The 26,665-nt window shown below is 34.6% G+C and overlaps 1 protein-coding gene across 1 annotated transcript in view; it reads left to right on the forward strand.

Annotated features, from left to right (window-relative positions):
* Glra3 (glycine receptor alpha 3) overlaps positions 1–26,665 on the forward strand; it is a 127,732-nt gene that overhangs the window by 15,168 nt on the left and 85,899 nt on the right. The window contains exon 2 of the mRNA XM_090353721.1: positions 18,634–18,761. Coding sequence (XP_090209847.1) covers positions 18,634–18,761 — 128 coding nt within the window. The remainder of the gene's footprint in view (positions 1–18,633; positions 18,762–26,665) is intronic.

Here is a 26,665-nt window from a genome sequence, read left to right on the forward strand (position 1 = left end):
GAAGGAAGGAAAGAAGGAAGGACGGAAGGAAGGAAGGAAGGAAGGAAGGAAGGAAGGAAGGAAGGAAGGAAGGAAGAAAGGAAGAAAGGAAGAAAGGAAGGGGAAAAGAAAGAAAGAAAGAAAGAAAGAAAGAAAGAAAGAAAGAAAGAAAGAAGGAAGGAAGGAAGGAAGGAAGGAAGAAAGAAAGGAAAAGGAAGAGAAAGAATGAGAAAGAAAGTGAAGGAGGGAAGAAGGGGTGGGATGGGAGAAAGGGAGAGAAAAAGACCAATAGTACCGACAAGACCCATATATAAGAATACATATGTATACTCATGTACACATTTCATATATATGTATACATATGTATATGTAGAGGTGTGTATAGACGTATGCCTATATACATATGTGTATCCATATCCCTTTTAAATTGGTGATAGCCCTTTTATTAACAGAAAGATCAATAATTTGGGCCTGTCATAAACTTAGAAACAATGAACAACCACAAATTTCAGAATCAGAATTTGCATTTTGCCACGAAAATAGCTATGTAGCCTGGAGGCCATCTGAACCATTCTTTCTTCAGCAACTATAAGTATTCTGCCCCAAATAGTTTAATATTATGGATAGAAGATGTAAAATTAGAAGAAGGAAATGGGAGGAAAGCAGAAATGGAGGAAATGGGGATATGAGAGAAGAAAGGTGAATTCATATCTCACCTGAAACGTGAACATCAAGTATACACCAAATATTCGCTTTAATTATAACATGAATATCTGATGTTGAAACCTTCTGCTGTCTGTTTTCTTGTAAATTTTCAAGAGACTACAATATCATGAAAAGTTTCAGACAGAGGGTAATTTTCACTAAAAAGAAATTCACAACATATTTATTTCTACTGTTTACCCTTTTGTGCTTACCACTTTTTAAACATTGTGCTGCTTATTCGTTTGATCTATGCTAGTTCTCTCTCTTGGAAAAGACAGGAAGAAAAAGGGCCAGCATCTCTAAAACATATTAAGCCAGAATACCTTCTGTTGAAAGGTGACATTGATATAAACATTGATAGTACCACATCTGAGAACAACTGCCATAGGAATGCCATTTCTCTGCTGAGTCAGTATTACTTACGGGGAAAAAAAGACTTAGAGAACTGCTTATTAATATTCTGTGTGTATTTCTTTAATGATGCAGACACTTTAGAGACTGGAGCTTGAACTTATGCTTTTATGTCCTGAATCTTATTGAGAATTTATAAACCATATTTTAATAGGCATCAAATGAAATTAGTTGTAAACAGGACATAGAGAGTTCAAAATGGAGCAGTCTACTTCTGTGATTTTCCCTCTGTAAATATTCTTAACTTTAAAATCTCAATTACAAAAAATATTTCAGTTAGCACTGCTCATTCATAGAAAATGAAATTAAGGTGATTTTTAAAATTATTTTACTGGAATTCTCTTGGGTTATATGAGAATAAAAGAAACCACGCCACCCCCACCATCAAAATTCTAACACAGAGATAGATGTGAGCCTTGGTTCTCTTTGGACTTTGTATAATGTAGCGTGTGTATGCATCATTTTTATTCTTCAGGCAATATCTCAAAGCCAGTACAGCCACTGCACCCTGGGATAGCAAACACTTTATCATGTCATCTTTACCAGTTAAATGTCACCATGTTTCTAAGTACTTTACCCTTTAAAAGCATTTCTCCACAATGCCCAGGCCCAGAGTTCAAGTCCCATAACCAACAACAACAACAACAAATCTCCAATTGATCCAGATTTGAGATTGAATAAAAACCCATAGATTCTAAGAATGTAGTGAAATACTGCTTTATATCTACTAATTTTTCACTGCTAATGCTATATATTTCCTATTTCAAGGAACATGAAATTATATTAATTAGGTCATTTATTGCAAGTAACTCCAAAGTAATGTTATATTAATGCTATTTAAAAACATGTTAATATTTTTAGGGGGTTGGTCTTGAGGGCTTGAACTCTGGGCCTGGGTGCTGTCCCTGAGCTCTTCAGCTCAAGGCCACTGCCCTAACCCTTGAGCTACAGCATCACTTCCAGTTTTCTGGTGGTTAACTGGAGATGAGTCTCACAGACTTTAGTGCCCAAGCTTGCTTTGAACCGCGATCCTCAGATCTCAGCTTCCTGAGTAGCTAGAATTACTGGTGTGAGTCACTCCTGGCTAACTAATACTTGTTTATTATATATTTTGTTTTGGTGAATATAACCGATGGTGTACTAAATAGTGCTGAATCAGAAAATGTGGTAGTATTTTAATATTCAAAATATGAAATATTTAAATGTGAAATTTCCCCTTAAAATGGCTATATTAATTTATATTATTCAATATATTACTCTACTGAATTCCAGAGTGGTTAGTAATAGTTATCATAGACACATAATTAAATGAATGCTGAAATGTGTTTTGAAACCATACAGATACACATATACACTATATATGCACAATTACCTGCACATCCATATATGTTCTTTGGATGAAATGAAATTTTGGGAAATATTCTTGTTTTATCTTGTAATGAATAAGGCTTAGTCTTAAGTATTTTAAGTTTCCTTTTTTACTTGGTTTCATGTAAGATTTTTAAAACTTGGTTTTTGTTTGTTTTTAAATAAAATAGGTTTTCTTAAAAGGTTCATGTACACAATCACTAGTGTAATGATGTGTTAAACCATAGCTTTAAGTACATAGTTTTCTCCTTAATCTGAGAATTAAACCCAGGACCTCCCAGATGCTGAGCAACACATCCGACACTATAAGTCAATAATTTTAAACCTACTTATTATAAATGCCTAGTGAAATACCTTGAGCTTCCCAGATTAAGAAATAAATGGCTTATTAAAACTTAATGTTTAAATGAAATAACAACAGGAGCTCTAAAATTAGTTGACACCTAATCTTTTCAAGGAAGACATATTAGCCAATATCTCTCTCTCTTTCTCTCTTTCTCTCTTTCTCTTTCTCTCTCTCTCTCTCTCTCTCTCTCTCTCTCTCTCTCTCTCTCTCTCTCTCTCTCTCTTTCTCTCACGCACACACACACACACACACACTGTTCTTTATTATTATTTACTAATAAAATTAACTAGTTGTACAAAGGAGGTGCCATATAATAAAGCAGTTATTGAATATAGTGCCTTTTGATCATGTCACCTTTCAACCATTCTCATCCCCGTGAACCACCCTTTCCCTTCCTTTTTGTAGTTTCGTGGTGTATGTAATGAATTATCGACTCCATTCTCCCCAGTTTCCCTGTTTCATTCCAGTTTCCTGGTGTTGGTTTTGTTGGGTTTTTCCTAATCTTTCTACAAAATTATACAATTTGAGCTCTCCATGAAGACCATTATACTTCAGTTAATTTATTTGTGACCACTTGTGTGCCAACCAGTGTGTTTACTTCTAGACTTATAGGCACAATCTAGCTATTACAGATAAGGAGGTCTGACTTACCTCACTTACCATAATTTTCTGAAATCTTTCCATTTCCTTACAAATAGTAAAGTTTCATTCTTTCTCATGGATGAGTAGGGGCATCTGAGTTGATTCCACACCTTGGCTATGGTGAATAATTCTGTAGTGAATGTGATTGCACTGATGTCTTTACTGTAACTTTGTTTGTGCTGTATTGGATCCCAAGAGTACGATTGCTGGGCAGATGAAGAAGGAAATATCACAACAGACTCAAGCAAAATTCAGAATAGTATAAGAGAATCTTTTACAAGCCTCCTGGGCAATAAATTATCTAATCTGGCAAAAATGCATACATTCCTAGAGAAAATAAATTGAGCCAGGAAGAAATAAACCAATTAAACAGACCCATCAATAATGAAATTGAATTGACAATAAAAGGCCTCCTGTCCAAGAAAAGGCCAGGACTGCATGGCTTCACAGCCAAATTCTTTCTTTAATTGCTTAAAAGAAGAGCTGCCACCAACACTCCTCAATGAAATAGACAAGGAGGGATCACTGCCAAACTCATTCTATGAAGCCAGCATTCCACTTATCTCTTTGCTCTTTCCAAATAACCAGGTGATGTCCTAAATCCTTTCAAGGGGCTTTTATTGCTTTCTAGAATTACATTAAAGTTTGCTAAGCTGAAAAATAACTTCCATTGTCAGATAACACCAGTGTGTTTTCACTTGTGCTATTCTTTTGAAGTTCTATTTTCTCATAATAACAGCAATAATTAAAGCAACAATAATAGCACATTGTACAGCTTGTTAAGACATTGAAATTTAACCAAATACAGTGACTGCATGTATGAAAATGTTATGTTGGGCATAGTGGCTCACGCCTGTAATTCTAGCTATTCAGGAAGCTGAGATATGACAATCAGGTTCAAAACCAGTGGGGCACAAGAGGACCTGAGACTCTTATCTCCAATTAATCTCTAGAAAAAGAGAAATGGGGCTTGGCTCAAGGGTAGGGCAGTAGACTTGAGCTTAAGAGCTCACACACAACACCCAGGCCCAGGAGTAGCGTGGTAGCCTTGAGCTAAAGGGCTCAGGCACAGCACCCAGGCGGAGATCAAGACCCATGGCCCACAAAAAAAATAAAATAAAATGTTATAATGAAGCTAATTAATATGTAAAAAGTTATTGAACTTTATCTATATAAACTAATTTTATTATTACATGGAAACTTCTTGGTAAATATATGTGTGAATGGGTATATATATAGAGAGAAAGAGACTCATATACTTGTATATGCATATATATATATGTACATATGTGTCTATCTTTCTAAATTATTCTTAATTATCCTTAAATGGCTGAAAGCAATATTTATTGATCTCTGGGACTCTGTTAGTTAAGAATTCAGAATGACTTAAACCGGTGTTCTAACTTAGGATGTCTGATGAAATTACTATTGAGATAGCTGAGACACTGTCTTATGAAGACTTGACTGAGGAAAGAATCTGACTCTAAGATCCAGTTAAACCCAGGGAACTGATAAAGTCTATTGGTAGAAGCTCTGGTGCTTGCCATGTAACTTCTCACCACATGCTGTCCAGCTTCTCCAGAGTGCTACATCTTGTGACTGAGCTACAGGGTTTAAACACCATTCCTCATGATGGAGGAAAGAAATTAAAAGAAAAGAATATCAAAAACTAAAATAATGGGCCCAGAAGCATAGCCTAGTGGTAGAATACCTGCCTTGCATGCACAAAGCCCTGGATTTGATTCCTCAGGACCACATACAAAGAAAAAGCTAGAAGTGGTGCTGTGGCTCAAGTGGTAGAGTGTTAGCCTTGAGAAAGCCCAAGGACAGTGCTCCGGCCCTGAGTTCAAGCCCTAGGACAGGTGAAAAAAATAAAATTATAATTATGTAAAACATTTTTTTTTGCCAGACCTGCAGTTTGAACTTAGGGCCTGAGCACTGTCCTTGGGCTTTCTCAAGGCTAGAGCTCTGCCACTTTTACCGCTATTGGCTTTTGGGGTATGTGGTACCAAGAAATCAAACCTCGGCCTTCGTGTATGCTAGGCAAGCACTCTACCACTAGGCCATGCTCTCAGCCCCCAAAGTATTATTGTTTAACTAGCAAAGTAACTGGAAATTCTTATCCTTCATATCCAGTACCAAACTGTTACTAAATTCTGTGGACACTATTAGCTTATATTAGATCCTACTTGATTCCTACTACTATTAAAATTACGTTTAGTTCTCACCTTGACCATTGGAATTGCCTCTAACAGAAGCTATGAAAACTAAGGTCTTTAATGTGATCTTTAAGCCCAGCATAATCTGGTTCCTGTAGCATTCTCAAGCCCAGTGACAGTCTCTGTCACTAGTCTAGCCACACTAATTTTTTTAAGGGGCTGTTATTTCCTTGGCTTCTTCCCATCACAGATCCTCCTGACTCTCTTTAGCTATTTTCTCTATACTTTCCTGTTTGAACTTCTGAACCATGTTTCAGTATTGCCTTGTATAATTTATTTTCAGTTTTACACAAAGAATAAGACTTTTTCTGAAATATTTAGATTCTACTAGAATACAAAAAGAATCGAGCTCAAACTGTGGAACAGGAAACAATATAAAGTCCAAAATGCTTTCAATATTTACACAGTGGCTGAGTTTTAAGACTGAATGTCTTAAATGAAAAGTTAAGGAGGAGTAGGTAAGAATGTATGCTAAGGACACCAAAGTAGACATGGGTCCTGTGATTTTTAATCTCCATTGATAAAGCAGTTTGAATTCATGAGTGAGAACAAGCAAATAAAATTGCTTTTATCCTTTATGGCCATCCAAGGCCCTTTTGCATGACTTTGCTTGACTGGTATTCTTTTTTACTTCTTTCAGTCTAAATTACCCCTGACCAAAGCTTCTGTTACCAAATGCAAAAGACAAACTTGGGCATATCCCTAAGAATATCTATTTATCGTGCCACTTGTCTATGAAAAATGAGTGCCATTTTAAGTCTCTGTTTTTATAGTAGTGAAAGAATGTCTGGCTTGCCCAAGGCAAAACAAGTAGTTAGTGACAGAACAGGAACATGACATAAGCCTCCTGGCTGTGCATCTGGATCCTCAATCATTGTAACTCACAGCATTCCATTTAATTATCTTGTGCACTCAGTACATAATAGGAACTATTAAATCTATTCCAAGTAATTTCAATGTACTCAGTAAACATTTAATTAGTTTTCTTTAAAATAAATAAGTAATTAAGAAGCCACAAATTAGTGAGTTAATTAGCTGTTTTATGGCCTTTTAGTTCTTTCAACTGAAATAAGCCAATGCCAAACTATCAAGTAAACTACTCATTAACCCTGTGAACCGGTTTCAGGACACTATAACAGTTGCTACAAATTTCAGGCACATTTTGTAACTACTTAACTCAAAAATGAATGGTTTGTAATAAAAATTAATTTTATATATGATACATTGTATAATAGAGTTAAAAGTCGTAGATGATCACACTCTCATCCCTTGTCATATATTTTCTTGTTGAATACAATCTTTCTTTCCACCCTCAGTCTCATCTATAGACTTTCAATTTACATTAACTATTTACATTCACACACACATACACACACACACACACACACGCATGCATACAAATGTGATTTACCACTGCCAACTGGCACTTAATATAGACATTTTGATGCTTGATTTTTTCCCCTCCATTCTACTTATTAACTCTTGTCAAAAACATTTATTGAGTTACCATGAATATTTTAAGTTCTTTCTAGGGCTCTTGGAAATGGAACAATTATAATTTTTTATTGAAATAATAAACCCAATGACAGAGAAATAGACATTAATCACATAAAATGGTAGCTTCACTAGTAAAATATGTTATTAATGAACAGCACAAGTTTTAGGCCATTTAACAGGAGTTTTCTAGACCAGGTGATAGTTCAGGATTCCTAAAAATGTAAATATTGAAATCTCAGTGATAAAAGTAAGAGTTAACTAGATGAACAGAGAATAGAGAAAGTGGAAATTTGGACAGCAAAGTGTGGTTGGATTATGAATAAAATTAGAATATACATGTGACATATGAAAAAAAAAAGAATTCAAGACCTTCAAAAGTTTCCATATTGAGAAGTGGACTTGCTTTTAGGGAAAGAAGGAAGAGTAGATTCATGTATATAAATAGCAATTCAACTTGTACAAGTTTGCTTTCACATATTCAAATGAAGACATCTAGTAGATACTTCTACCCAATAGTTTGTAATCTAAAGAGAGAAATCATGAATGGATTTGTAAACTCTAAATGCTTGGTGTAATCTATGCCATATTTAAGACCAATAAACTGCATGGTATCACCAAGGGGAAAATTGAAGATAAAGAAGAAAGTAATTTGAAAAGTGTTTTAACATTTTGAGATCACATTCACTAAGGAGGAGCTAACAATGAAAACGAAGATAAACGGGCAATATGAACTGGAATAAGAATGAGAAGAAATGATGACTGTAGAAAGGTGAATGAATCGTGTTCTACCTGGAGAGATCAAACCTTTCTTTATGCAGTTCCTGGAAGATAAAGAACATGAATCAAAGGCTTCCAGACATCATCTTAGTGATGAAGTGGGGAAGAAACCTGGTGTTTACTGACAAGCAAATAGAAGAAAAGAAATTGAACATGAGTATAGGTAGTTATTTCCCAGTTTTTGCTTTTCAGATGACTCATTGGCTCACTCCAATGAGTAGTGGAGTCAGAAAAGTTTTTGCTGTTTTCATTTTGCTTTGCTTTAAAAAGAGTAACAGCAGCATTACTTGTCTTTTGGTAAAAAATGATTCTGCCAAAATGTTATCTTGGAACAGGTAAAAGTGAAAGAAACCTAGTGCATGATGGGAAGTTTGGCCTATGGTTTTAGACAGTCCAGTCATAGTAGTAAGAGTAAATGCAGGGTACTATAGCCTCTAAGGTTGATATGAGGAGAAAAAAATCTATTGAATTTATGAAATGTTTGGATCTTAATTGCACTTATATGGCTGGGGATGTAGCTCAGTGGTTAAAGCCTTGCCAAACGTGTTAGGTCTTGAGTTCAACCTCAACACCACACACAAAAAAATAATTTTTCAAACTATGTTTTGTTTGTTTTAACTTTTGGGTATGTTTGTCATGATGCATCAAGATGATTTTTAAATATGTCGTAGAGTGCTTAGGAGTTAGTGATTCATCAGCTAAAAGTACTTAGCTTTTGAATATATTAGCTAATTTAGAATTAGCTAATGCTCTTGTTTCCTCTAGCTTTCCGTTGTAGCTTTCTACTTCTATACTTATATTATTGTATCTTCCTACTGAAAGTTTTCTTTTCCTATATATTCTCTATGCTTCATTTTATTTTCTCTCCAAGATCTCTTTTGAACATTGTCTCCTTATACAAGCCCAAATAAGATTATTGGATTCTTAAATTTATTTTATTTTTATTATACAACTTCATTTTAGTTTGCAATTATCACTGAACTCCTTGTTAAAATTGCCCAGTTTTCTTTCCATCTTTTCAACATAGAAAGTATAATAATTGAAAGTCACTGGGACAATTTCATCATCTGAATATGTGATAGAGCTATTTCTATTACAAATTTATTTTGAGTTTAAATTCTTATAGTTCTTTTTACTTTTGCTTCATTCTTTCTGATTTACATTGTATTGCATTGCAAATACTGCATACAAAATTAGATATAATTAGAAAATTAAAATGATACATAATTCTTCCTTCATAAAGAAGGTTTTTAGAAACCTGGGATCATTTTATTCCAATTTCAGAGACTGAGATGACTCTAAGTAATAAGAGTCTTACTAGGGTTTCTGCATTTCTACTTGTTTTCTTTGTTGTAATTCTTTAAGATCTTTAATTTGTGTGAATTTGCTTCTTTGAGGAGTCCTACAGTGTATTTTTTGTCACCTTAAAGTACTAAAACTTTCAAAACTTGTTTTCAAGTTGTTAATCTCTCAGCTGCTGCATTGAAAATTTATTGCTACATAGAAGAGAAATGCAGTTCCAAGCACTTCACCTCCTGTGTCTCCTGTCTGTTTCACTCCTGTGACTCCTTTTCTCTCAAGTTTGTGCCATGTCATTTATCATTATATTAAAGAAAAACTCTCCAACACGCAGATTTTTAAACTTTTTCTAAGGTTTGGTTTAATCAAAAATATATAAGCCTATTCTTTTAATATCTGAGTAGTCTGGAAAAAAGCTTCTCTATGTTTTTGTTTCATTTGTCAGTAATTAATAGCAATCTGGTTGATGTGAAAATTAACAGGTGTCGTGTATATGAATTCTAGGTGTAAGAGATCTGGAAACAGCCTTCATGTCTATTGTCAGTTGTATTCTAAGTTACCTTAGACTATGAGAAAAAATAAAGTCACTTAAAAATAATTCTTGCTTTTCACTGTTAGATTTTTACAATAGCAGGAGTCACAACCTTAGTAGCCGTCAATTGTTAGGTATTTCTGAGTCTCCAGAGGTGTCCTAGACAGTCCTTTTTACATTTTTTTCCATTTGGCCTACTTTGATTACTAGAGTTGTTTCACATTATTTCTGAGCAGATTTATTCAGATTATTTGCTTACATGAAGCAGGCACATATTTAGGTATTTATTTGTTGTTATTGTAGTTGTTTTTTTCAGAGTATCTTAGATCATTTTTGCCCACAGCTATCCTAGCTTTCTTCCTACCTATGTCTTCTGCCTAGATGAAGGCACAGGCACAAGCTACCATGATCAGATTATGCTGATATGTGGTTTTGCTAATTTCACCCAGTTGGTTTAAACCAAGATCACCCACCTGATTCCAACTCCTGAAGAACTAGATTACAGATATAGGCCACCTCTTCTAGTCTCATTTTTTCTTCTATTTTAATGAATAATGTCAATGAACCAACTTAAATCTGCTTCATTTCTAAGTCTTTAGTATAATAACGCCTTTTTCTATGACAGTTGATTTTGACTTGAAATTGTCAAAATATCACAAATTCTAAATGGCAACAATTCTCTTTATTTCTTCCTACAGTGAAACTTAAAGGAACAGAACTTCCATTTTCTGTTTTCTTTGTCAAACTAAGGCTTGTATAACTACAAATGAGTTAGCATTTTAGGATGGTAAGCCCTGATCTCTGCTTCATTTAGTGAAGATAATATTGTCATTGACAATTATATATCAAAAGTCATTTTTGTCTGGTGCTAATGGTTCATTCCTTTCATCTTAGTTACTCAGGAGCCTAACATCTGATGACCTCAGTTCAAAGCCAGTCCTGGCAGGAAAGTCCATGAGAGTCTTATTTCCAGTTAACCACATAAAGCAGGAAGGGGAAGTGTATCTCCAGTGGTAGAGTACCAGAACAAAAATGCTAACAGACAGTGCGTAGGCCCTGAGTTTAAGTTTATTAGCCCACAAACACATACACACACACACACACACACACACACACCCCACAACTATCGATATTTCATACATAATCCCTGTCTTCTAAAATGAATGTATTTTGCTCTCTTTATATTATGGAATTTTAAAAATAATTTTCAGCATTTCATTTCTTATTTTTATTATAATTAATAGAAAGGTTACATTATATTCACCAGATAGAAGGTGCATTACTTCACAAACATTGATATCCTTTCTCATGTTTTGGTCCACATTTCCCTTCCACTACTGCCACCCCTTATTATGTTGTCCCCCCTTCCCTATCCTATTTCAAATAATCAAAGAAACATATATACAATATATCAGATAAGAAGATAAGATACTCCAACAATATGAAATAACCAAGGCACAGCAAAAGAGATGAGAAATAACATAGTACATTAAGAACAACAATCACTCATTATATGGCTTTCGTTTCTATATCCTGGAGGTCTTTTCACATCTCTGGCCATAAAAGAAATGCAAATCAAAACAACTCTGAGATTCCACCTCACCCCAGTTAGAATGTCCTTAATCAAGAAATCTAATAACAGATGCTGGAGGGGATGTGGCCAAGAGGGATCACTACTACACTGTTGGCCGGAGTGAAACTCGTTCAACCACTATGGAAAGCAGTGTGGCAGTGCCTCAAAAGACTAAACATAGAGTTACCCTATGACCCAGCAATTCCACTACTTGGCATTTACCCAATCATCTAGAAACAAGGACATACTAAATCCACTAACACAACTATGTTCATTGCAGCACTATTCATAGTGAAGATATGGAACCAACTCAGATGACCCTTAATTGATGATTGGATCAACAAGATGTGGTATTTGTACACAATGGAATTCTATGCGGCTGTCAGAAAGAATGACATCACCCTATTAGGAAATGGAAAGACTTAGAAAAAATCATATTAAGTGAAGTAAGCCAGACTCAAAGGAACATAGGCTCAATGATTTCCCTCATTTGTCATAATCAGTAGAAACCTTGTGCTCTCCTAGCAGAGGTTTACAATAGAGCAAAACCTAGATGCAGAAGGCCATATAGGATGCTGAAAGGACCTTCAGCATTCCATTTCAATACTTAAGTAAGTACATTTAACAAGCCTTAAAAATATAAAAGCCTCTGAACCTTCAAGTAACATACCTTTGAACAATTAAGAATATATAACACACTGAAATGAAAAAAAATATTGATGGGATTGGATTTGAGTGCATAAGTAAAGTTAAGAGTAAGAAATACTAGTACAGTACAGGAAAAAAGCGCTAAGTGTGGGAGGAAAGCTAATTAGCACAGATTTTGAGATGATCTAAATAAAAGTCTACTAAAATGATCAAAACTACTTAATTTAAGAGTATATATCATACATAATTTGCCAACAATCATAGGCAGTTGTTATAAATATGCTATTTTTGTTGATTTTAAGATGCTTCCACATACACACACATATACCTGGGCTAGAGATAAAGTTTCTCATTCAAAATCCATGCAAGTATAATTTTGAATGTCTTCCCACTGCTACCTATTACCTATATATATACATTTTTTGCCAGTCCTGGGCTTGAGCTTGGGGGCCTGAGCACTGTCTTTGGTCAAGGCTAGAGCTCTACCACTTGAGCCACAGCATCACTTCTGGCATTTTTCTATGTATGTGGTACCGAAGAATCGAACTCAGGTTTTTGTGCATGCTAGGCAAGCACACTACCTCTAGGCTAAACTCCCAGCCCATATATATATATATATATATATATATATATATATATATATATATACATATATATATATACACACATATATATATATACATATATATATGTATACATTTTCTTGATTTATTTGTCCATTGAGGGAACTTGGGCTGATTCTATACCTTGACTCTGATGAATTATGCTGCAATAAACATAGCTGTGCTGGTAGCGTTACTGTCTCCTGGTTTTTAATCTTTGGGGTATATAAACAAATGTGTATGTTATATATTTATATATTATACATCATATATCATATATATATGGTTTGCACTCACAGGCTTATTTATTTGAAATCTCTTTTCATTTGAAGTTCCTCAGAATGTGATAAAAAAAATTTCAACAGGCTTCAGTAATAGTTACTGAAAAATAATATTCCTGGCTTCTACTCATAAAACTCTTATCTTTTGTAAATAGACTTTTACATATCAGTATTCCATCCCTGGTAAATCAATGTCGTGATCTTTACATAACATGTGAAGCACATAACTTTGGAGATAAGAGCATATTGCAAATTGAATGTTAACAAAACTGATGTTAGAACTAATTTCAAGAAAGCACAATTATTGAAGTAGCCCAGATATTGGAATGGGGAGGAATTACAGATAAAATGCATTATATATACATGACAATGTCATAATTAAACCTATTATTTTGTAAAATTAAAATACACAAAATAAGAAAAGATTTAAAAATTGATCAAAGGAAATGAGATATGATTCATCTATTAATAGCAATAACTTATTAATCTTTGAATAAATCAAGAATTATTGATCATATTTAAATAAAAATCTTGCTTTCTCTAATTTACTTATTCAAAAGAAGTTTATGAGATGTTGGAGGCATATAGTATTTGTTATCAAAGCATGAAATATTCAACCAGGAATTCAAGACGGTAAAAGGGTCGTGTGTTTGTATATTGTAATGCCAGCTCATTAATGAACATGTTATCAGTGAATTATCTTGTTTCCATTTATATCTGACATGCTTTGAAAAAAGTAGAAAAATAACATGTAGTTGCTGCTTTCTATATCTTAAAGATGTAAAAGAGTCAGTATAGACATATCCACTAGTCAAAACATCACACTCACCGTACACTTTTTTTGCATTTCTTGATTCTTGAAGCCTATTTACTTTGCACAGATGTTTGGAATTACAAGTACATTTAAGCCACCTGATTACATACTACAAAAAAGGAAACATTGGGGCTGGGAGTTTGGCCTAGTGATAGAGTGCTTGCCTAGCATGCATGAAGACCTGGGTTGGATTCTTCCGTACCACATACATAGCAAAAAGCCGGAAGTGGTGCTGAGGCTCAAGTGGTAGAGTGCTAGCCTTGAGAAAGTCCAAGGACAGTGCTCAGGCTCTGAGCTCAAGCCCAGGACTGGCAAAAAAAAAAGGAAACATCACATGCGCTTAGCGTTCTAGGCTCTATTGATACTTAGGTTTGGAGCAATAATTAAAGAGAATGTATACACAGCAGACATTTTTATAGCTATTACCCAAAACTTCAGTAATAGCTTTGTTTCTTATATTGATTCAAACATTAAATTACTAGCTCATAGCAATGGATAAATGATTGCTTAGGATGAGATGAAAAGATGGAAATTTTTGTTGTTTTCACATTTCATTTTAAGATTCACACCAGATTGTAATATTTGAAAGCAATTATTTTAGAAGAAAATCAATAACTAATATTAGGAAAACAGACTTTTGGAAATAGGAATTGTATGAACACAAGGGATTATTATTAAAATTAAATTTAGCATTTATCTGCTTAGAGAAATAAAATCACATTGCTTTTATTTTGTGAAAATTATAGAAGGAAATACAATCTCAGTTCTGCAGCTGTTTCCCCATTGACTATCTCTTATGATACATACTACTTGCTATATCTGAAACAATATGTTGCTAAACCTTGAAATGCCAAAATTAACAATATCTCCTATACTGATATAGTTAGGAGATATAGACAGGAAGATATTCAGATAAGAGTTTGGAGATTGATGGTCCTTTTTTTTTGCCACTCCGAGGGCTTGAACTCAGGGCCTGGGCACTGTCCTTGGACACTTATTGTTCAAGGCTAGTGTTCTGCCACTTGAGTCACATTGCCATTTCTGGCTCTTTCTGAGTCTGTAGTACTGAGGATTCAAATCCAGGGCTTTGTGTATGCTAGGCAAGCACTCTACCACTAGGCTACACCCTCAGTCCTGTCATTTATTATTATTATTATTATTATTATTGTTATTATTATTTATCATCACAATCATCATTATTATCAGATTAACAATCAGAATATTCACTGATACGTAGTCAATTATAGTTTTGAGGAACTTAAAAATTAAAAACTAATGTCCAATATCCTTACCCTTCCTTTTAAAATCAAATCTTGACATATATATGAAAGAGTATTTCTAAGGTCCTAAAATTAGTATTATGAGTGCTCGCTGGTACTAGGGCAATAATTAATATTATTCAGAGAGGAAAAGAGCTGAAAGTGAAAGGCATAGCACTTTACAGCCAATATAGGTACAATGAGAATTCTAGATGGAGGGAAAGGAATAAGAAGTGTTGATTTTGTGGCACTGTCACTTTCCGCATCCATATTTTTTCTCTCTTCTGCTCCTTTGTAGCACTGTAAACCATGAATAGCTCTCAATCACAAGAGAAAACAGCAACCTACAAGCCACAGAAGTGGTTGGATGACATTTGAACTTCTTTAAAACTTCATTGATGAAAAAATTGTCATCATTTGTCATGTCTGGTGTTTCTCTGTAAAAACTCACTTGCAAGGCTGTTTTCATGTGTGACCTAACTTAGAGTTCACCCACTGCACAAAGAATTTTTCCTGGAGACATTTATCAAAAATTTTTTTGACAATTTTTGTAACTTCACAAGTATAATGGTAAGGGAAAGCCATAGATGAATTTAGTTCTAAAATGAGAAACAATGAAATGAGATATCCATATGGGTGTGGAAAGACTGCTCATATTTCTGTGTGACAAGTAAGTGCATGTATGACTGAACATGACTAGCATTCCAGGACTTTTGGCATTGCACAAATGAAAATGAAGGATAAAACCAAGTAGTCAACTCTTGGTGCAGAGGCAAGGACACAACACATGAACATAGCTTTGATCAGTACTTAGTTTTATTAAGACAGTTCTTTTCCAACTCTTAGCTGATATGCAAACTAAACTACAGTTTCATATGATGATTTGTATAAATATTATATAATTTAGCTCAGAAAAATTGTTTTAAAAGAAAGACCAAAAAAAACAATTTTAGTGAAAGGGTAGCATATGATTTTCATAGTCATCCCATAATCTAATTTAAAATATAATTTCTATGAAAAGTTATGAGATATGTAAAGAAATGGAAAAGTATGGACCATACACAGGAACAAAAATATCCAATAGAAATTTACCCAAAGAAAGAAGTCCACTGGGAATAGGATAGTGAAGGGAGGAAACAAGATGAGGGGCGGGAGTGAGGGAAGGGAAATGGGAACCAAGACATGAGAAAGGGTATCAGTGTTTGTGAAGTAATGCATCTTCTATCTGGTGAATATAATGTAACCCTTCTGTTACTTACAGTAAAAATATATGGGGAAAAAAAGAAAGATATCCACTGGGAAAGACTAAAGGTGCATTTCAAGAAATAAAGAAAATCTCGTACAAAGAACTAAAACAAGTAGTACAGCCAAATCTCATCAGCTAAAACATCGACAAAAGGAAATAGAATTGTATAAAAGAAGCAAAAAGTAATTGTGAGGTTGAGGTAGAAGAACCAAAATGAAAAACTCACTTGAAGTCTGGTGTGCACTTCCTATGGCGTTCATAACAACTTAATACTTTCAACAGAAAGTGACCACATCACTTATTGTTCTAGGTGATAATCTATTGTTTAGTTTCTGGTGGCTGCCAGAATTCCTTGATTGCCACTAGTTATTCCAATCTCTGCTTTGTTCACCACACTCCCTTCCATCTTCCATGTTATAGCAAATCTACCTCCCACCTGTTGTTTCATGCCTGATCTAGATAATTTCCCTAGTTCAATATATAACAGAGAGACTCAGCAGGAAAAAAAACTGTCATCTGTCACTGAAAATGGGCAAGAATGACTCTCTGACTAATATAAACAAGTTGGTAAAAGAACATAGAGGCTGGTCTGAAAAGGAGCTTTTGTAGACTGAATGAATGGCAGTACGATTCAAGTGTGCAGTAATGTAAGCTATAACATTGCCTTTCTGCCTTATGTTTAGGGCACAAAGTAAAAATTAATGATGCTTTAATAGGCTAGGAAAAAGGCATTTAAAGTCAGGGGACAGGAAAGTTGCAAAGTCTTTGAGAAGGTAGGAAATTTCCTTTCTTTTACTATTACAACTTTTGCATTAGAATAGTGTCAATCAGAGCTACAAGATCATGCAGTAATCTGGAACAAATAAAAATAAGAGAAAATAAGATTTGATTTTGCAGAAAACATGACAATAAGAATGAGAATTATAGAGCAGATAAGTGCCCAGAACTACATAGAACATTAGACAAGGCAATAATGTGTGTGTGTGTGTGTGTGTGTGTGTGTGTGTGTGTGTGTGTGTGTGTTATAATGATTTAAGAATATCATTTGGACATTATCATTGAGATTGGATTTTAAAATTACCAACCTACAAATCACCACAGTTATCTGCATTGCAGCCGTAATTAACAATGATGCGTTAGAATCTGTTCTGGCAAAGGAAATATAAGAAATCTGATAATCTGTGTTATGCTCAAGTGCTGACCAAAATGGATCAGCTTAGGTGAATGAGAAGCTGAGCAGCCACTCAGTGACACTATGAGATTCTAAAAAATGCTTCATAAAAAGAAAAAGATTTGAAGCAGTACGTGGGAGCACAGATCTGTAATTCTAGTAATTCGAAGGCAGAAGTTGCTGCATTATGACTTCGAGGCCAGCCTGTATTTTATAGAGATATGGATATAGATATATAGATAGAGATAGATATATATCTCATTGGAATTTATCTAGGTGGATAATACAAGTATTTAGGTAGATATAGACAAAGATAGATAGATAGATAGATAGATAGATAGATAGATAGATAGATAGACAGATAGATGGATGAGCAGGCAGACACAGATAGATGGATAGGTATAGATAACATAGAGAATAAGAGATTCTTCCAATAAAACAAAAGGAATTTTACTGCATAGCTAAACTTTCATATTTTTTATTCCTCAAATACTAAGTATATTTTTATGTAAAAGCAACAATCAGTTCATAAAATATTATTTTATATGAGTATACACACGTCTTCATTGAGCCTTTATCACACCCACCTATGCACAGCTTCCTTCAGCCTCAATGGGTGAACATCTAGAAATCCATATAATTTATCATGTCTCGGTGTATATATTTTTAAATCTTTCAGGGTGCTTATTGTAGAATTGTAGGCACATTTATTGTTGCTGTTTTTGCTTCTATTTCGTGTTGTCTTGTTTGTTTGTCTTCTGAAGTGTAAGTGTGGGGGCACAGAAAAGGTGGAACAAAAGGTGTACAAATAAAACCGTGGCATTCAACTGATACTATGTAAACATTGAACTATATATCTTGTGATTAGTACCAGAAAGGAAAACTTGGTGAAAGAATTTTACTTATTACCTGACTTATGTAACTGTAATCCCTCTGTATCTCACCTCTATAAAAACAACAAAATATTTTTAGAACTCTAAAGCAGATAATTTGGGTAAATATAGACTTCAAGTGGTTCATACTTTTGAATTAGAGTTAATTTCCAGGTATAATACAGAATAATGGCTACTCTGACAATTGGATTGAATATAGAGAAATGTTACAAATGCTGATTCATGAATATTTCATAATATTCAATACACAGCAATGCTTTCCTTTTGTTGCCAAGAGTATTGTTCTTAGTAATTTTGTTTGATTTTGCAGGTAGCAGTTAGAAAGATTTTGTTTTGGTGAAGTCTATATAACATTTTGTTCTCATTTATAGTTTGGTTGCCACAAAAGAAACAAATAGTGCAAGATCTCGAAGTGCTCCAATGTCACCCTCTGACTTCCTGGATAAATTAATGGGGAGGACGTCGGGGTATGATGCCAGAATCAGACCAAATTTTAAAGGTAAGTACTGTATTTTACTATGTTAAACACAATGGTCAAAACCTTTCAAAACCTGTAATATTGAAAATGTCTTGAAAGAGACCATTTTCACAGCTTAGGTTCTGACAGTGCACTTTCAGTGGATCAACAGAATTTTCCCTGCTCTAGTAGTCATAATATTGATAGTAACAGCCATTTTGATTATGAGGTAGTAGACGTATGTGTTTATTTGTTATTTAACTCTCCTATCTGACCTCTGGCTGGAATAAAAATTTCCTCAAGTGCAGAGAATACACATTTACTTTTTCTCCTGTAACCCATAGTTCTATTTACCCAACCCAATGCCTTCCTCCTGCAACCCAAGCTCTCTCACTATGCTATGACACCATCTTAGTCCCCCATAAGCTTAGTCTCCATAGTAGGTGTCTTATATGAGAGCAGGTCTTTTTTTATGAGAACCAGTGACTGAATTTGTTCACAGAAGACAATGTGGAATTGAAACCCACTTATGATGTCTAAAACCTGTTCATTCTGCCTAACATTTTTCCTGAACATTTCTATTGGCAAGGGGAAGAAAATTAACTTGGAAGTTCACTTTCTTCTGCTTAATATAGTGACAATCAACATATTTATACAAGGTGTTTGTGCCCAGTTCAGAACGCCAGTACATACCGGAATTTAGCTTTCTTTTTTCTTTTATTTTCCCATATATTTTAATGTAATTATAATTAATAGAAGGGTTACATTATCTTCACCAGATAGTAGGTGCATTACTTCACAAACATTGATACCCTTTCTCATGTCTTGGTCCCATTTTCCCTTCCCCCACCCCCACCCCTCATCTTGTTTTCCCCTTCCCTATCCTATTTCAAATAAGCATATATACAATATATCAGATAACAAGGTATAATACTGTAACAATATGAGATAACCAAGGGACAGCAAAAGAGATAAGAGATAATATAGTACATTAAGGACAACAATCACTCATTAAGAACAGTAGATCTTTTTTTCTTTTAAAGCTTCTCTTGATGCACTACTTTGTTTTATCTTCTTTATTATTCTAGAAATAAAGAAAATAAAGTAGAAACTATACATGCTTTTCTTCATGGCCTCCAATTACTCAATTTTTCACTCTTGAAACTAAAAAGCAAACCAGAAACTTGTAAAATTCTAATTGCTATTCACTTCCACATTTTTCCTGAGAGAGAGAGAGAGAGAGAGAGAGAGAGAGAGAGAGAGAGAGAGAGAGAGAGAGAGAGAGAAATGAGACGGTTACATACCAAAGTTAAAAATGATAGAGAAATCATGAATATCAAAAACAAGTGACAAGAGAGCAAATAAGCAAATTTTCTTGCTAATTTATGAGTTACAAAAGCTTCTTTCTGCTTTAAAGTGAGTTCCACATTTGAATTGTAGATTGCATCTCTTGACTTGTTTTTATGCTTTCAACCGTAAATATTTTGAGCTCCACAGAGGAAAACAGTGAACATCAAGCTGGGAGAAAGTAGCAGAACAATCTGGGTTATATTGGGTAAATGAAAGTAAGAGATCTCAGTAGAAGAACTTCAAATTGACAGAAAGCCCTAACCCTCAAGAAATTAAGTAATAATTTTGCATTGATCTGGAACAAAACAGGCAGTTATCTAATGAAATATGTATAAGAAGCCTAATTAGTAATCAGGTACATTGAAAATCAAGGCAAATCTACTCTATATTAAATACTGGTGAGTACAGGCAAAGCACATAAATAGTCCAACACATTTAAAGAATGCAAATAAGCTACTAACCACACAACAGTGTCTCCAGTGTTGGTACTATTGACTTATTTTTGCAATAATTTGAGGATATTTTATAACATCATTTTCACAAAGTTATGTGTTACACCAGAAAAGGACTACATGGACCTCTAAATACTGATTCTTTTTTTTTTTTTTTTTGCTAGTCCTGGGCTTGAGCTCAGGACTTTCTCAATTCCAGAGCTCTACTACTTGAGCCTCAGCACCACTTCCGGCTTTTTTTTCTATGCATGTGGTACCAAGGAATCGAACCCAGATCTTCGTGAATGCTAGGCAAGCATTCTACCACTAGGCCAAACTCCCGGCCCCTAAATACTGATTCTTTTTGAAGTATAAATGCATTTTTAAAAACAAGGTGGCTGCCAAGCCAGTTCAGAGATGAGTACATTTTTCTTGGACATTAGGAAATACAATTCCCCTAGTGTCCTTTATTTTTAAAAAATACACACTGTCCTTTATAGTTTTCAAAGATATTTGGAACTCTCAATACTAGAAAATGAAGTACTTGCTATAATTCATTGAAAAAAATTCATAATCAATTTATTAAAACAAGGTAGTTACTACCTTGCTTTTAGAAAAATAGTTATATTTTCTTTAAATAGTTGTACAAAGGAGTTGCCATTCAGCAGAGCAGCTTTTGAAGAGTGTTCTTTGATCAATAACACCCCTTTTAACATTCAAGTCATCCCTTTCTTCCCTTTTCTTAAGTTTTAGTCTTATGTATTGAATATTTTGCCATTAAACACAATTTATGTACATGATACATCAATATTGTGTAACCATCGTCATCTCCCTTCAAACTACTTCTTCCCTTGTTTTTCTCAGTTCTGTAGCGTATACAAAACTGCATTTGGCTCATTTCCCCTGTTCATTTTTCTTCCTCTCTCTGCTTGCCCCAACTTGCAAGTACCACATTGCTATCTTTCACTAAAGAATTGTATATGTTATACATTAAAACTCTTATGACTCTACCTCAAAATTAAGCATGCTCAAACACCTTTGTTGTATTTTTCTAACAGAAAAAAGATGGATGGAAGGAAAAAAGAGCAACTTTCCTTATGTTGTCAGTAGCTGGTAATCCACCTAGTGTCATTCAGAAAGAAACCCATCAAGGGTTGAGAAAGTGGCTTAGTGGAAGAGTACTTAGCTAGCATGAATGAAGCCTTGGGTTTGATTCCTCAGTACCACATAAACAGAAAAAGCCAAGGGCTGAGACTGTGGCCTAGTGGTAGAGTGCTTGCCTGACATGCACAAAAGCCTGGGTTTGATTCTTTGGTATCACATATACAGAAAAAAAAAAAGCCAGAAGTGGTACTATGGCTCAAGAGGTAGAGTGCCAGCCTGGAGAAAGCTCAAGGACAATGCTCAGGCCCTGAATTCAAGGTCCAGGACTGGCAAAAAAAAGAGGGGGGGGAAGGAAGGGAGAAAGGAAGAAAGGAAAGAAGTAAAGAAGGAAGGCTAATAATACAATTCCTTATCATTTGGATTGAAGATCTTTCTTTCATTAAATTTTACTAATTAAATGAATGAATTCAAAACTGAGGTTGTGCATGCATTCAAATCCACTTTGTCAAAGAAATATTTTAATCATATGAGATTTGGGGGACATGAATGTCAATGGTATCATATTATTCTAGTTTAACAGCTTTTTAGAAAAAGTTGCCCTACTAACAGTAGTTGTTTACAGATTCAATGCAATCCCTGTCAAAATACCAATGATGTATTTCACAGTTATAAAATCCATATGAAATGACTAAAAACAACCCTGAAAAACCAGAGCAATCTTGGATAAAAGGTACAAAGGAAGCATATATTATAAAGCCATAGTAATCAAAATAATGTAATGCCAAAAAGCATTTAAACAAATGTAGAGTTGGGTGCTGGCAATGGCTTAAATCTCTAATCATAGCAACTCACAATGCTGAGATTTGAGGATTGCAGTTCAAAGTTAGCCCAGGTGGAAAAGTTCATAAGATCTTTTTCTCACATTAACCACCAAAAGAAAGTCAGAAGTAGAGCTGTGGCTCAAGTGCTATAGGGCTCTGACCTTGAACTAAATTACTCAGGGACTATGCCCAGGCTCTAAGTTCAAGACCCAATACCCATACCAAAAAGGAGGGGGAGAGGAGACATATAGATCAATGGAAGCTAATAACTTATAACTACAAATATGATCAAATGTTTATATGTATATGTATGTATAAGGGATACAAACATATAGAGAAAAGCAAGAATAAATATAAACAAATCTGGTGTGAAAATGAGCAATGTTTTCTTATCCAAAAGACGACACACACATATGTATCAAGCTCATATGTAATGTTATCACTAATCAGAGAAATCCAATGTAAACAGAAACTACAGTGCCATATTGCTGCACTCTATTTAGAACAGATATAAATAAGGCTAAAGGTTGTAAATATTGATGAAAATGTGGGGAAAATAGAAATACTTGCATCTTGTTGGAGGAAACATAAATAGAAATACCTGTTGTGGAAAAACAGCATGAAGTCTCCTAATAAAAATAAAAATATGGGGCTGGGAGTTTAGCCTAGTGGTAGAGTGCTTGCCTAGCATGTACGAGGACCCTGGATGGATTCCTCGGTGTTGTGGCTCAAATGGTAGAGCACTAGTCTTGAAGAAAAGCCCAAGGACAGTGCCCAAGCCCTGAGTTCAGTCCCCAGGAATGGCAAAAAAATAAAACTAGTATATGGCATAGCAAACATATCACTGGCATGTTTCTGTAAAACATAAGGGATTCAATGTTTGTGACAACATGGATGAAATAGAAGGATATTGTACTAAGTGAAATACGCCAGGTACAGAAGGAAAAAATATTGTCCTCCAATGTGAAGTTTAACAAAAAAATCTGCTAGACATTAAAACGTGTAAAATAGTAATAATAATCAGAGGCTGGGGAAGGGCGTAGGGAAAGATGCGTAAGGAAAGGCTGGTTGGTTTGATCTCTTTGAAATGTGTATCTTTTGCAGAGGATAAATGCAAATCTCAGCACTGAAATTACTTGACAATTAATAAAATAAATAGAAATATTCAGGAATATTGTAAGTTATAGCAATAATATACCACATTGCTTTTCAAATTATCAGCATTCATAAATATCAATTATTCTAATATGATACATAATAATGGAATTGATTTTATATTATAATGGGATTTGTTTCTGGAATATTATTTTTAATTTGTGATTGTTTTCATAAACACCTTTATAATAAAAAATTACCTTACAAAACATTGCCTTTGTGATTTACTTCTACCAGTAATATTTCTTTGTATTAAGTCCTCTCTCTTGATATCACAAACCTAGGCTAGTTTATTCTACTATATTTTACCACAGGATATCTTATGTTCTTAAACACATTTTCTACCCATTTTATTAGTTATCTGTATGAAATGTTTTCAAATGGTAAAGGACTTGCCCAGGAAATATGAGGCTGGGAGCTCAAACCATAGCACTGAAAAATGCATATAGGAAGAAAGGAAGGAAGAAAGGAAGGGAGGGAGGGGAGGTGAAAAGGAAAGGTATTAGGTATGATAATTTATTCCTGTCATTCCAGCTTCTTGGGAGGCAAAAGATATAGGGATTTACATTCAAAGCCAGCCCAGACAAAGTTAGGGAGCGAGACCTTATCTCAGAAACAAAATAGAAAATAATAAAAGGCTGAAGATGTGTCTTTCCTAGCATACATAAAGTCTTGGGTTAAATCCTCAGCAAATAACACTACACATAGACACATAAACACAATTTTCTGCATGTACTCAAAATTTTTGTGTGTATATACACATATATACCCACAACTACACAAATCTCTAGATTTGATTATTTTATAGTTTATTCAGTAATTGTATTTTGTCTTTAAAAAGATTGAGGCTTTCATGCAAAAATACATTAAATATTTTCTAGTCATTCTTATGAAGCTTTACATTAATCCCTTGCTTACTCTTTATCTCCATGATAAGCCATTTTTTGCCCAATATAAACAAAAATGAGATCATTGCCAAACTTTTGTGTTTGACTCTGTAATTCTGCCTTTACTTCCTCTCTACATTGAAAAGTCGTATTGTACTTCTTTAAGAAAACATTTAAAAGAAATTCTGCTATTGCAAACATCTATAACTACTGTCATTTGCTTTAGTTGCCAAGGATGTCTAATGGAGTGAACAATTTTAAAGCACAATTTGCCATATGAATGCTATAGCAGTTACTTTCTCTGTGGCTAATCATAGTAGAGTATTGGATAGATAAGCAGCTTTTGCATTGGCTCAAAGAAGGAACAAATTGGCTTAGGACTGCTAAAACAGGTGCTGTCTGTGATGGCAATAGAAAATGTACAATCTTCCCTGAGCTTCATTCTCTACAAAATTTTTAAATTAGTCATAGCAATAGCTAGGATAAAAAGACTATTTGAAAGTGCTGCCCTGTTCTGACATGGACCAAAAACCTAATGGGAAGAATCTAATACATTAAAAATTGTGATGCTAGATGCAATTCATTCTTTGGAATCTGCCTCCAGTCTCACTGTATTTGGTAAGATCCGTTCTATCTCCCATCTGTCTGATCAAAATACATTTCTATTTTCTAGGACTCTAAGCATTTGCCCATTTGTTACAATTTTTCCCAGTTCTATGGTCTCATTAACAACACTTTAAAAGAGCTCTACCTAGTTCACGGGGCAAATTCTAAATACCTTTGTAGCATATTGTAGAGACTTTGGCTTCTGAATCAATGACTCTTACTACCAGTTTGATTATATTCCTATACTTGGAGGTGCTGTGCCTCGAATTTAGGGCTTTTGTGCTTTCTAGGCAAACCCTCTTCCACTTGAGGCACAAATCTAGGTCATTCTTGCATTTATCACCTTTTAATTTAATTTTATTGCCAGTGTGATGTACAAAGGAGTTACAGCTACATAGGTAAGGTAGTGAATACATTTCTTGTCAAACATTCTTACCCTCCCCCCCCGCAAACATTTTTCTCCCACTTTCTCTCTCCCCTATCATCCCATATTGTAAAATTCACTTCCAATACAACATCTTGTGAGTATTGCTGTTACAATTGATTGCCCTTTACCTTTGTCTCAAAATTTTGTTATTCCCCTTCCCTTCACTAATTCAAATAAATATATACACACAGTACACCTGGAACCAAAACCAAATACAGTGACAATGGGAAAAGCTATAGGGAGGGAAAAAAACAAACAAAAGAAAACTTCATATAGAACATTAAAAACTACAACCACAAAGAAAACCTTCTTGCTTCCATATCATTTTTGAGAGAAAGCCTCACATTACTCCCAGGCTGGATTGAACTACAATCTACTGCATTTCCCCCATAGCTGGGGCTGACAGTAATGTAACCCAGACCACAGCCATGTTTAAGATGGAATACCATGAACTTTTATTTTGCCTGTGTTGTCCTCAAACTGTGATTGGCGGATCTGTAGTTCTCAAATCACTCAAATAAAAGGCTTGAACTACTACACTCAGACTTCATAAAGAAGTCTTTTTAAGAGACACATCTTGGCCCCCCCAAAACAAACATATTCTGAGTTGAGAGGGTGGAATTAAATATATCAAGAAAACAGCCCCCATAAACAGGCTGAGTTGCCATCCTCATGTCAGGTAAAGTAACTTCAAACTAAAATTAGTGACAAGAGAAAAGAAGGTTATTATATACTAGTAAAGGGATCTCTCCTTCAGGAGGATATAATCATCCTCAATATCTATACCAAACTTCATCAAACAAACTTTGTAAGTTTAGTGTAAGTTTTACTTAAACTAAAACCACACATAGATCCAAACACAGTGATTGTTGGTGACTTTAACACACCACTATCACCTATGGATAGATCAACCAGGCAAAAACTCAACAGAGAAACCTCAGAATTGAACAATTGCATAGACAAACTAGACCTAACAGGCATCTGCAGATTATTCCACCCAGCAATACTAGAATATAAATTTTCTTAAATAGCCCATGGAACATTTCCTAAAATAGACAATATTTTAGGGCATAAAGCAAGCCTGTGCAAATTCAGAAACACTGAAATTATTCCGTGTATTCTCTCAGAGTACAATCTCCTAAAATTGGAACTCAACACCAATCTC

The sequence above is a fragment of the Megascapheus bottae genome, chromosome 20, assembly GCF_031878675.1.
Source record: "Megascapheus bottae isolate mThoBot1 chromosome 20, mThoBot2.hap1, whole genome shotgun sequence".
NCBI classification, from domain to species: Eukaryota; Metazoa; Chordata; class Mammalia; order Rodentia; family Geomyidae; genus Megascapheus; species Megascapheus bottae.